Raw genomic sequence first — 12,345 nt, 5'->3', positions numbered from 1 at the left:
TACTATCCACAATGCACATAATTGGACACGCCATAAAATCTATTATTAATGGTGTACTTTAATCACGTTAAAAAGTTACTTTTGTTGTAATGAAGGTTCACTCAAGGTCTAATAAATTTATGCCCTTAAAGATATGAATTCGATTTAAATCATGAAAAGTTGTTAAAATTTTCTAAAAATTCTATAAGATTATTCCTTAATTAATATTTATTGTTTTATTATTATTTAATTTCCATATATAACATGTGGTCATTGTTTACTTGATGCTTAAGCAGATTAGCATTTTAGTTTGCATCAAATAAATGAGGAACCTTAATTTCTATTCTTATCCAGGGAGACGAAGAAAGAGTGAGGAAAGAAGATCACCAATGAGGGAAAAAAAGAGTATCCTTAGAGAGTATCGATGAGGGAGAGGAATGATACAAGATCATTACACAAATGAGGAAAAAGGCACGAGAACATCTACAATAGAGAGGAAGGGCATGAGATCACCAGGACTATGGGACCGCACATTTTTGAGAATCAAATGCGGAAAACTAAGAGTAGATTAGATTTAAAAAAAAAAATATTTAACAAATAACATAAAAATAAACGAAAATTTAAAATAAATATTATTAAAGATAATTTAAAATTAAAAGTAATCTTTTAAAAAAATAATATAGAATATCAAAATATCATAAATTAGGGGCTCCAATAAAATTGGAACCATAGTTATAAACATTAATAGCTTGTCTTGAGTGCTTTGAAATATAGGAAAATATTCATTGACTTATACAAATATAAGTGAAACACAATCTACAAAATGACTTTAAAATTTAAGCATGGTTTATCAACATATGAGTGTAGATTTATGCTAACTTACTATAACAAGGTGAAATTGTAATCTCAGCAGTCCCTTTAGGATGACTTTCTACTATTTGAAAGAGAGGTAAATCATGAGAAATTTCATCAAGTAATAGTAGTGCATGTAAGGATGGATTGAAACAATCAACGGGACATTTCGTATTGCTGAAAATCAATCCAAATCTATTGACAGTAATATTTTTATATAAACTAATATAATTGCGTCAATCCATGGAAACTACTATAACAATATAATTGATTATACGTTAAGAATTCATCCATATGAAGAGTTTTTTTTTTTTAATTTTGCTATAATTGAATTTTCCATTGTATATACTCCCACTTCAAGAGTACTGCTTTATGTCCTATGTAATATAATATTGAACTAGTTAAATGTTTTGCACAACCACTTATTTCATAAAATTGTTAGAGTTATTTAAGAAAAAAAAATATTATGCTACTGGATCATCTATGAAATAGCAAACGCACAATGTCTAAATTTGACAAACTCGACCTACCCAACCCAAGTGTGATGGGAGTGGATACAAGACTGAGCAAGTACTCGAGCACAACCTCGATCTCATGGGCCTATCCCCGACTCAAATTGGAAGATCACAGGTCATGCCATTTTGACTCGATTTGTGCCATCTGCTAAGTTAATTTATTTGTAAAATAGTTTACACTAATATACTTTTATTTCTAAAAAAATCATTTTAATAGAAAAAATATATGGTTTTTTCTACTATTTAGATGTGATTATAAAATATGTTAGAAAATATATTTGCTGGCATATCTTTTTTGTTTGAAACCAATGGCCAGGGGAAAATGAAAAGAAAAGAAAAAACAAAAGATCTTGGCATTGCCTTTCATGGGAAAGCATCATCTTTAATTGCAGTCACACACATATGACACGACTTCCTCTTCGACTAGGACCTCCCTGGCCTCCATTGCCATTTCTTGCTTCTTCAGTTATTTTTCTTCAAACAAAAATGAACCTCACACTTGGCTCTACTTCAGAAACTACCTCCAATTCGATCAATCATATTGCTCCATATGTTTCGGACCATAATTTGCACGGGCTTAAAATTAAATACAAGCTTTTTAAATTTGTAGAATTAATATATTTCGCAGGGAGGCACAGCCACACTTTTTTCCTGAATCATGGCTTGTTTCTACATCAGTATATGATGCTTGTATTTGCCACATTGTATTGATGGGTAGAGAGAGAGGGTTTATCTATGGTTGCTGTTGCAAGTTGGAATTCCTGTGCACTGATATTTTCTACCAAGGGAGTAGAATTCATTCATTATGGTTTTAGACTTGTCGCTCCTGATGTTTGATCACACAAGGCCACTGATGTTTGAGTTGGAGGAGCCGTGAGCAAATTCCATATCTCGTTTGAATAGAGTTTCAGAATTAGAGCCTGTGCACTGTCCTCTAGTTTCAGAATCTGTGTGGCGTCTGGGAGATTGCAGCTACTTGTTTGACTGACTGTTTTCTACAAATACCCGGCTCGCAAGCCTAACAATTATCTCCTCCCCCTCTCCCTGCTCTCGCTTCTCGTCCCCTCATTCCAAACTCCGGCTTTTGTTTACGCCGGCCGGAGAATGAGGTTCGACCTGGAAATCCCCGTCCCGTGGAGTGACGAGGACAAGGAGAACGAGCAGGTGCACCTGATGTCATTACCTCGTCCGCCGCCGCAGAAGAGGCTCATCGTCGGGTACGCCCTGACGTCCAAAAAAGTGAAGAGCTTCTTCCAGCCGAAGCTCGAAAGATTGGCTAGGTGAACCTTATTTGCCTTGTTTTACTTCTTTCTGCCATATGGCTGTTCTTAACCTTTTCGAAATGTTCGATCAGATTTTTTTTTTCTTTTCAAGTTTTCTTCTGTTAGACATTAATTAATTACATTGCTAACGGTTTAGTTCATTGTTTACAATCTGATTTGTCCCTGATCTATGCTATGCTGCTGACTTTTTGATGAGACTAATTAATTTTTATTGCATCGGATTTGCAAGTCGCTTCCATTTCAATGTTCATATATTGAGACATGCAGGAAGAAAGGGATTATATTTGTGGCAATTGATCAGAGCCGGTCTCTTCTGGATCAAGGTCCTTTTGACATTGTTCTTCACAAGGTCAGTAGTCCAAAACTTGATGATCTTTCATTTAATCACTCAGAAAAATTAGCCTAAGAATGATCAAGGCTAGCACTAAACTTTGGTAGATAGATGAAAGATCCTTATTATGAAAACAGGCAACAGACTGTAGGCATTTTCCTTTTAAGAATTCCTCTTACTGGCACTTTTTACGATCCTTGAGGAAATGCATTCATCCAACTTTTCTTATCAATCTATAATTTTTTTTTTTTTTTTTGCAGTTCACTGGAAAAGAGTGGCAACATGTCCTGGAGGTAAATAAATAAAAGTCTTCATTCTTCCCTCTTTAGCCGATCCGGATAGTTCATCATCTAAATTGTGCTCATTTAACCAATCTGAATGATAATAGTTCAGAGTAATATATGGATTGCTAATGAGAGATCTAGAATACGGTACTTTGAGCTATTCTGTACTGTGATTTCTAATTTCATGATTGTTGATAGGATAAGTGTCAAGATTTCATACATCTTTGTCCATTCTCTTAGTTTTCGATGTCTCTTGAGGTTGCATTTAAATATGCATGACTTGGGATTTTTTTTCTCTCTCTCTCTTTTCATGTCTTTACCCTCTTTTCCTTATTTTTTTTGAAGGATTATAGGGAAGAGAATCCAGGAGTTACTGTTCTTGATCCCCCAATTTCCATACAACACCTTCATAATCGACAATCAATGCTTCAGGTCGTAGTCGATTTAAACTTGTCGGACAGCTATGGTAATTTGTTTTAGTTTTGCTTCTACCCTTAGTTTGTTTCATCCAAACTTCATTTGTTAAAGAAATTAGTGTGCAATATATCACTTGACTAGAGAATTTTTGAGGATTTTGAGATTCTCTTTGCTAACTTTTAGTAGGCATCAAATATTTTTTTATTTATTGCTTTTGCTTCTAGTTTGGAACAATTATAATCGATACCGAGTCGAAATTTTCAATTCTTTTCTAGGTAAAGTTGGCGTTCCAAAGCAACTAGTTATTAGCAAAGAACCATCATCAATCCCTGAAGCTGTTAGCAAAGCTAGGCTTGGTCTGCCATTAGGTAATGCCCTCCTTCAACATCTTGTTGCCTTCCAATTTTTGAATCAAAATATCGCATATCATGTTCTAAGAGAGTTATGTCTGTGATCAACTCATAATTCTTTTAATTATGCATGCAGTTGTTAAACCATTACTGGTGGATGGCAGTGCTAAGTCTCATGAGTTATCACTTGCCTATGATGAGTGTTCATTGTCAATGCTTGATCCACCCTTGGTTCTTCAAGAATTCATTAATCATGGTATGTGATTTTTGGATGTTATCTGACTAGTTAGTCTCTGCATATATTCCTTCTAAAACATTTTCCTCACCGTTTCAAAGGTGGTATTCTCTTCAAGGTCTATATTGTTGGAGAGGCAGTAAAAGTTGTTCGTCGATTTTCCCTTCCCGATGTCGATAAGCGGGAACAGTTAAGCAATAAAGGCGCTTTTCGGTTTCCTAGAGTTTCATGTGCAGCAGCATCTGCAGATGATGCCGATTTAGACCCTAGTATTGCTGGTAGGAGCTGTGCAATTCGTGTGGTCTCTATGTATAATGATATTCGGCAGTAGTTTGTCACTGATTTGAACTTTATAATCGATCTAGAACTCCCTCCAAGGCCATTGCTTGAGAAACTTGCCAAGGAGCTCCGTAATCGACTGGTCAGTTGGATTCTACTGGTGTCGTATTGTACCGAATAATGTTTTGTAGGCTAGCATAATATAATCTTGTCTCGTGTTTATCACGTATAGGGCCTTCGATTGTTCAACATAGACATAATCAGAGAGCGCGGAACAAGGGACAGGTTTTATGTTATAGATATCAACTACTTTCCTGGTAAGTGGGCACATGTATGTTTTGGTCTTTCTCATTCATTTAGGTATTTTTACCATATGGAGTCAATGTTTATTACTGAACATGGCTTAGATATCTTTACCGTATGGAGTCAAACCATGTTATATGACTGAACATGGCAGCTAAGTATTTTCCTAAACCCTAAATCCTAAATCCTAAATACTGCATTATTAGTTAGTAACTAAAGCATCTCATTTTTCCACGTTATGCAAATTGTGCCATGCTTTAACAGTTCATAGAACTGCATTTGCGCAGGAAAATTGTTTCTTCTCGCACCAACTTATTCAAATAATTCTCACTTTTGGTCACTAGTCCATTTGGAGTTTCCTCTATAGTTTTGAATTCAATTGGTCTTCATTGTTGATCGCATGATAGGTGTTTATATAACTAGTCTTGCTTGTGTTTCTCCTGAGACAAGTTACTTATATGGTTGCAGGTTACAGTAAAATGCCAGAATATGAGCACATATTTACCGATTTTCTTCTCGGCATTGGACAGAGCAAGTATAGAAATAGAAGGCGACTTAGTAGCAGTCGAACGTCTCGACCAAATCCCAAAACTGACGAAATTGCGTCCAGCTTCTAAATGCAAATGGCTCGAGAATACATTTCAAGTCATAAATCTAAAGCTTTACGTTTGTCTTGGTTTTATTTATTTTTTATTTATTTATTGGCGTTTCTTTGTTTATTTTTCTAAATAATGGCGTGGGCGTTGATATTTTTGGTAAGAAAATTATAGTTTGCAAACCTAGAGTAATGGCTTTGTCAAATGGAATTAACTCATTCAACCCGCTTAGCCCAACCAATTTGATTGGTCCATTCAGACCAACCTGCTTGATAGGTTCATCCAATGTGATCATCTTGTTTGTCACGAACCATCTAGCTCGTTTAGCTTAATCAGCCTACTCAACGTGCTGGGTCTACTTAATTAAGTTGTTGCCTGCCTAGTTCACATCATAATATAAACTTTTGAATGCTTAAACACTTATATATTTGATGAATGGAATGAATAAAAAATAACTATTATTTATAAAGAAAAAGTCATTCTTCCACGAGAAACTGATATCCTAAATTAATTTTTGCAATCAAATTAAGTATTTATTTTGTGAGAATATGTATAGTATAGTTATTTCCATAAACCAAGCATTGTCGGTTTTATTTTACTTACGGAAAGATAAAGGGGAAGCTAGGAAAAAGTTCCTTAATTGTTCCATTTTCTTCAATATAAGGCTATGTCTACTCTTGAAGGAGAGGAGGGAGGAGGGGGAAGCGAGGAAACGGGGAGTGAAGAGAAATATTTCTAGGCTCCAGAAAGAGGTTAGTACTTGAGCTCTTTAGAATAGGTGATACAGTGTTCATCAGATAGGACGATGTGTAACCAGATGAAAATGATGGAAAATCTAAACGATCATCTCCAACAAAACGAATCATCGACTAATTATCAAATGGAAGTCATTTCTTAAATTATCTATGGAGTAAGAGGCATAATTTGCTAATATCCTTAATGAACAATAAAGTGGTTTTTGCCTATTTGGAGGACAAATGGGTTCTATATTTTGTTGATACTTCAACATTTCTCACTACCAATCATTTATTGAGAATCTAATTTAGGAGAAAATAATACATTGCACTTACAAAACAACCTCTATCTAGGCAAAAATCAATTTACTTTCAAGGCATTTAAAACCTATAGTTGGAAAATAGTCAAAGACTACACCGCATGAATTTAAAGAACAGAATGCTCAGTGCCATATTGCATATTGCATTTCCAAAACATGACTTGTATATAAAACACTGTTGATGGAAAGACAAATCAGAAACTGAGTTCAGTTGATATGCTATACATGCAAAAGCAGCTATTTCCCTAGCAAACTCATGAACAGAATGAACCACTGAAAGAATCTATGAATAAGAAGAGGGGAAAAACTATGCAATGTATTGGCTTATTGAATAACTACTAAGATGAAAGCATTTTACCCAAGGAACCCTGGCTCATTGCCTCCGAGGTTGCAATTAGGGGAGAAGTTCCTTCGACCCCGAAGACGTGCAAATCCCAATCTCGGACCACCTGTAACCATACTGCCAATTTGGGGGAACCAGTCATAATATCCCCCTATCATCGGAAATCTGTGTGGAATAAATGCGACAAACCGCATATTCGGCATAGTAAATATGTTCCTTTCAGTCCTCTTGTCAGCATTCTTTTTTCTCACCCAGTAATTTGCATATTTATCTTTCCAGCTTCTTCCTATAAGTAACCTTTCATTAACATCCCCAAATTCCTCAAGAAACTTCTTCTTCCAAAGATCGTTATTTGATGATAGATACCTCAACTCTGAACAAGTGCAGCCAACCTTAGAAACATCGATGCCTGAAAGGAACTCGAAAATCATGATCTTAAGATCTGTAGGAAGGAGCATAAAGCAAGCTGGCGATTGCAATCCATTCTTTTGACAGAGATCAATGAGAAGAGGCAACGAGAGCATATCCTTGACAACCTTCCACAGTTCAAAAATCTCTATTTCTTCAGATCCGCTGAGGGAATCAAATGATGAGGACAATATAGGTGCCAACTTTGGCAGATCAAAACAGACTCGGTAAACATCCGGATGAGCTCCACTCAGGAATCCATAAACCGTGGCATAATTCCCTATCACAGAGAACCTCAATATGGCTGTCTTGGCGTTCCTTCCATCACGGGCTCCTGTGAGTTCAGGAAGAGTGTAATGAATCGAAAAGTTAGAAGCTTTTGATGACCATCCTTCAGGCAATCGAGATCCATAGCCACTTCCACCATCATTAACTACGAAGCCTGACTCAAGAAAAACAGCTTGGATGGTGATCACAAGCCGCCCCAAAATGCCCTCAGCCTCCCCCTTCTCCGCTTCCATAACCCTCTCAAGAAAACAAGGAACCGAGAAAGACTTCCCCGTTATCATGTGCTCTACGTCTACCTCCATTTTGTCATCTTCTTGAATTATTTCCTCTTGTCGAGATACAATCGGCTCTGTGGCTATGGCGGTGGAATTATCTGGAACCAAAACTTGCCCAATACTCGAGCTATCTGCATTTACCTTCGAAGCATGGACGGGGGAAGACAATAGAGCTAGATTCACAGATCGAAGGCTTACCGATGCACCACCGTCATCCCCGAGATTATCCATCAGTGAAACCGGATGAAGATTCGATATTCCCATTGGAGAGGGGCGGGAGGACGCGGACGGGGCTAGTGTTTGGGAGTCGGAGGCAATCGAGAAGTAAATGAGGTCTCCAGAAGTGAGCCCGATAGCTTGAAGGGAGTCCTGGTCCGATGAGGCGAAAAGTTCGTCCTTGCGGTTGAGGGAGAGGCGAACTGACTCCGGCAAGATCGAGGAAGTCGAGGCGGCGGTGGAGAGGGCGCGAGCTACGAGGGTTTTGAGATGGTTGATGGAGCAGGGATCGGGGGCTTCGATCCTCAGGGTCTCCTTCGTCGCCATGGAGCGGATCCGAAGCTTCATGCTTTCTTCGATTGGAGCTTGGCTTGGTTTGGCGAGAAAGAAACGCCTATTCGGGTGGGCTCATCCGGTCAAACAATTTAGCAAATTAGGTTCAAATTTTATCAGTAAGCCCTCCGTGGGCCGATCTATCTAGGCCCGTGACTCGCACAGGTCGACCCACGATGGGTTTAGATTGACCCTAAGTTTTATGTCATTTTATTATCTTTTTTTGTTATAATTTTGAAATAAAAATGGTATTGTTCATCTAACATAAGTATTTGTTTGTGTACATTTATATTTAAAATACATATTTGTGGATATATTTAATTGATGAAATCTTTCAAATAAAATGTTAAAGATATGAAATATTTTTTTAATTTTTTTAAAAAAAATTAATGGTCTCGCGGGTTGATCCGCTAAATCCGCAACACACCTTGGATTGGGTTGGGTTGGAAATTTTCTAATCCGCCATATTAACGGGTTGGTTCGTCTCGCCACGGGTTGGCCCGTCTCGTCACGGATTGGCCCGACCGCTCTATTTCTTAAGATTAGTTGTCTAAAAAAATAAGTCAAAATTTTAAGGATTTGAGTTTTCCAAATTATTATATAACTTTTTTACATTAAACATTTTTATATATAATTTAGGTATTCTATAAGTGGACGGTCGATCCCATGAATGCCTATCAAATAAATTCAAACAATATGGATGGATATCATGCAGAAGAGAATTCTATAAGTGGACGGTCTATAAACTTTATATTCTCAAAAAAAAATAAAAAATAAAAAAATAAAACACATAGATGAAGACTCCCAACGCTATTACTAATAAACTCCATGGACGTTCAAAAATATCCAACATCAAATTAGAATCATCGTTATATGAGAACAAGTCCCGCCACTTTACCACTGCGTTATATATTTAGAATATTCTTGAATATATAAATATATATATCTTTCTTAATATTTTCAGGGCTATAAAGCTTACCGTTTTAAGGTAATTTATGTCGGAGATTGCCTTCCCTAGATGGGCTTCAATAAGGTAATCTAATCAATAAGATATTTTTATTTTATTTCTAAACTTATATTAGTATTTGATTATTTTCAACTACCTTTTTCTGCATCTCTTCTTATGGCAAAGCAGCATCTTTGAATACCTTTAGAATCTATACATTTGGAATCCCCTTTTTTTCTCCCATTTCTTTCCATCTTAATTCTATGTCTAATAATAATAATAATAATAATAATAATAATAATAATAATAAATAAATAAATAAATAAAAAATAAGCGAACAAATTCAGAGATGGGCCATGAATTATAAGAGTCTTGAGACAGCTTGTTATCTTGGTTGTCCCATGATAATGATGCAACATAGATTATTTTTTTAATTTTTTACACCGAGTTTTAACTTTAATAAATTAATAAATAAAATTTTTTTAATAGATGATTGAACTAAAAATATTAGACAGGAGGATCATTATTTTAATAGCGAATAGAAAACTTCTATGAATGAGACCAATTAAATAGAATTAATTAATAATAATAAATAGATAAAAGATTGATGAACAAATTCAATGATGGACCATCAATTCTATAAATTCAATGATGGATCATCAATTCTATGAGTATTGAGATAATTCCTTTTAGTATAGATAGGGAGTGCATGGTTCTGTGGTTGAAAGGTTCAGGGGTTGATCCTCGGGGTGTCACTGCCTGGGGTTAACGTCTCCGCCATACACTTTCCACCTGTGTACCTGCATTTACCTCCCTCCATATCCGTGGGATCGGCTCTAGGGGGGCTGCTGATGTGGCGGTTCCACATTTTATTGAGACAATTCCTTTGTGAGACCGGCTCTATGGGGCATGTGGCGATTCCACATTTTTTTTTTTATTGAGACAACTTCCTATCTTGGGATAATGCTAAATCCAGATCAATATAAAAATATTTTCTTATTCATACAAAATCAAAAGCTTTCATTTCTCTTGTGAAACTCTCATGACAAACTCTGATGGACTCGGGGATCTAACACCGTTGGCAAGCTCACGAACTCAAACTTGATCATGAGTCGCGGTCATAGCCTAACCACCAATCGATGATCATAATAAACTTGTTGCTTGGCCACAAATTATCAATTGTAGATTGTGTGCGAGCGATAGTCGCTATCACAGGCTGGTTATGAATCACGACTGCAAATTAGCCACAATTTGCAATGTTGACCTGATTGTGAATTTGTAGCCAGGCCGCGTGGATCATGGTTGTAAAGTAGGTTTGTGTGTGTGTTTTTTTTTAGGGAGGGTCATTTTTTTTCTTTCTTACCTTTTTTTTTTTTTTTTCTATTTTTCATTTCTGACTATGATCCTTTATCTTAATTATTTTTTAAAATAGTACCTAAACTCTAGTATTTTTTTTTTGAGGTTGAAATGATATTTTTGATAAGCTAGTAGTCAAGAAAGTAGGGTGAGAACGAAATAAATGGATTTATGTAATACAAGATTTGCTTTTAATGACGAAATGAGCAACTACAATAGAAGAGATTGATATTTTGTGCACTAGGGCTTCGAAACTGTGGACGTGGTGACATAGAGGGAGGGAGCTTCAATTTCTTCAAAGAGTCGCTTTTTCGATTTTTTTTATTATTAGAATATTTTTTTAGTTTATGTTAAAAAAATAGAAACTCGATCCAATTAAAAAAAATAAAACAGTAGACTCGAAGAATTCACTTCCTGTTTTTTTTTTAAAAAAAAATAATTAATTATATATAATGTAAAATATAAAAGAGGAATAAGAAACATATATAATAAAAAAATATAACACTCAGACAAATTGATGAGAGATTTTTTTTTTTAATGCGGAGATGTGTGAGTTTTTTAACTCATCATATGTCACTTACAAAAAAACATCATTTGCAACTAATTAAAAAAAACGTCACAAATTCTTTTGTGACAAAATCTACAATGGAAAATTTTCGTCACTAATAAGGCATCACCAAATTCTATAGCAAATAAAGAAAATTCGTCATAGATTTTATGACAAACTTAATTTTATCGCAAAATTTATTGTAATTTTACGACAAAATAAAATTCATCACAAAATTCACAAAAGCAAATTTGTGACAAAAATAGTGTTTCATCGTAGATTTGCGAAAAAAATGAATTCGTCAGAGTTTGTGATGAATTCATATTCATTGTTGATTTGTGAAAAAACATTTTCATTGCAAATCTGCTATGAAAACATTTTCGTCGTAAATCTACAATGAAAATAGCTTTTCGTGGTTGATTTGCGACAAATATAGATTCGTCGTAAATCTACGATAAAATACTATTTTCTTTACATATTTGCATAGTGATTTAGTTCGTGATAAAAAAATTTCATTGCAAAATTCATCACAAAACTAAAAATTTTTCCTCAAATTTTTACATTTTATCATGTATACATTTGTAACCAAACATGTTTAATTGAGATTAACATACACAAAATTCATACAAGACATCATATTCATACAACACACAACGATACAAATACTTAGAAGTTTCCTAACTAGAAAAGGCTCACATCATCGATGACATTCAGTTTTGTCACGTCTATGGACATATCATTAAGGGATTTATCTACACCAGATGTCATGCCCCATGACTGGGGACCGACCGGGGACTGACATCAGCGTTGCTTTCAACCCAAAGTTCGAAAACAAGTAGCCTTGGTAGTATCGTAATTGCTACATAAAGTCAGTTTTTACTTTCCTTGTTGGGTGCTACTTGGAATTCCGTTTTGTTTCCCTTGTTCAAAAATTTGTACAAGAACAAAACTTTTCCTAGTAACCCGTGTGCTATACAGAAGTTAAACTTGGATTGCAAACGAAACTTAATATTATTAATCCAAGTTGTTCTTCAGAAGTTAAATTTGGATTGAAAATGGAACTTAACATTTTTACTCCAAGTTCAACCCATGTGTTTTTCAGAAGTTAAACCATATTACAGAAGTTGATTAAATATCTATTTCAAAGATTGACTT

At 35.3% G+C, this 12,345-nt stretch overlaps 2 protein-coding genes across 4 annotated transcripts; one reads left to right on the top strand and one right to left on the bottom strand.

Moving 5' to 3' along the window:
• Positions 1–2,093: 2,093 nt before the first annotated feature.
• LOC122026076 (inositol-tetrakisphosphate 1-kinase 3-like) lies at positions 2,094–5,592 on the top strand. Of its 3 annotated transcripts, none has more exons than XM_042584710.1 (10): positions 2,094–2,626; positions 2,897–2,978; positions 3,221–3,253; positions 3,590–3,710; positions 3,937–4,029; positions 4,148–4,267; positions 4,348–4,524; positions 4,612–4,667; positions 4,758–4,842; positions 5,297–5,592. In XM_042584710.1, exons 1-10 carry the CDS (start codon positions 2,451–2,453, stop codon positions 5,443–5,445), a joined length of 1,092 nt encoding a protein of 363 aa, XP_042440644.1. In that variant the 5' UTR covers positions 2,094–2,450; the 3' UTR covers positions 5,446–5,592. The 3 variants fall into 3 exon arrangements, with proteins under 3 accessions (XP_042440644.1, XP_042440646.1, XP_042440645.1); XM_042584712.1 differs by having other exon boundaries at positions 2,611–2,626; positions 3,598–3,710; XM_042584711.1 differs by lacking the exon at positions 2,094–2,626 and having other exon boundaries at positions 2,638–2,978; positions 3,598–3,710.
• Positions 5,593–6,584: 992 nt separating this feature from the next.
• On the bottom strand, positions 6,585–8,407 carry LOC122028124 (putative F-box protein At1g23770). The gene has a single exon (XM_042587136.1). The coding sequence runs from the start codon at positions 8,354–8,356 to the stop codon at positions 6,833–6,835; it is 1,524 nt and encodes a 507-aa protein (XP_042443070.1). The 5' UTR covers positions 8,357–8,407; the 3' UTR covers positions 6,585–6,832.
• Positions 8,408–12,345: the final 3,938 nt, after the last annotated feature.

Source organism: Zingiber officinale, chromosome 10A (genome assembly GCF_018446385.1).
Source record: "Zingiber officinale cultivar Zhangliang chromosome 10A, Zo_v1.1, whole genome shotgun sequence".
Classification (NCBI taxonomy): Eukaryota; Viridiplantae; Streptophyta; class Magnoliopsida; order Zingiberales; family Zingiberaceae; genus Zingiber; species Zingiber officinale.
The sequence above is the reverse complement of the archived record's forward strand: the minus strand, read 5'-3'. Positions and strand labels throughout refer to the sequence as shown.

What these genes read in the sequence shown, in the direction of transcription:
- LOC122026076 (XM_042584710.1), top strand. Translation starts at nt 2,451, where the DNA reads ATGAGGTTCGACCTGGAAATCCCCGTCCCGTGGAGTGACGAGGACAAG. An exon ending in AAGCTCGAAAGATTGGCTAG is followed by an intron (nt 2,627 to 2,896) that starts GTGAACCTTATT and finishes TGAGACATGCAG; the next exon opens with GAAGAAAGGGATTATATTTG. An exon ending in AGATATCAACTACTTTCCTG is followed by an intron (nt 4,843 to 5,296) that starts GTAAGTGGGCAC and finishes ATATGGTTGCAG; the next exon opens with GTTACAGTAAAATGCCAGAA.
- LOC122028124 (XM_042587136.1), bottom strand. Translation starts at nt 8,356, where the DNA reads ATGAAGCTTCGGATCCGCTCCATGGCGACGAAGGAGACCCTGAGGATC.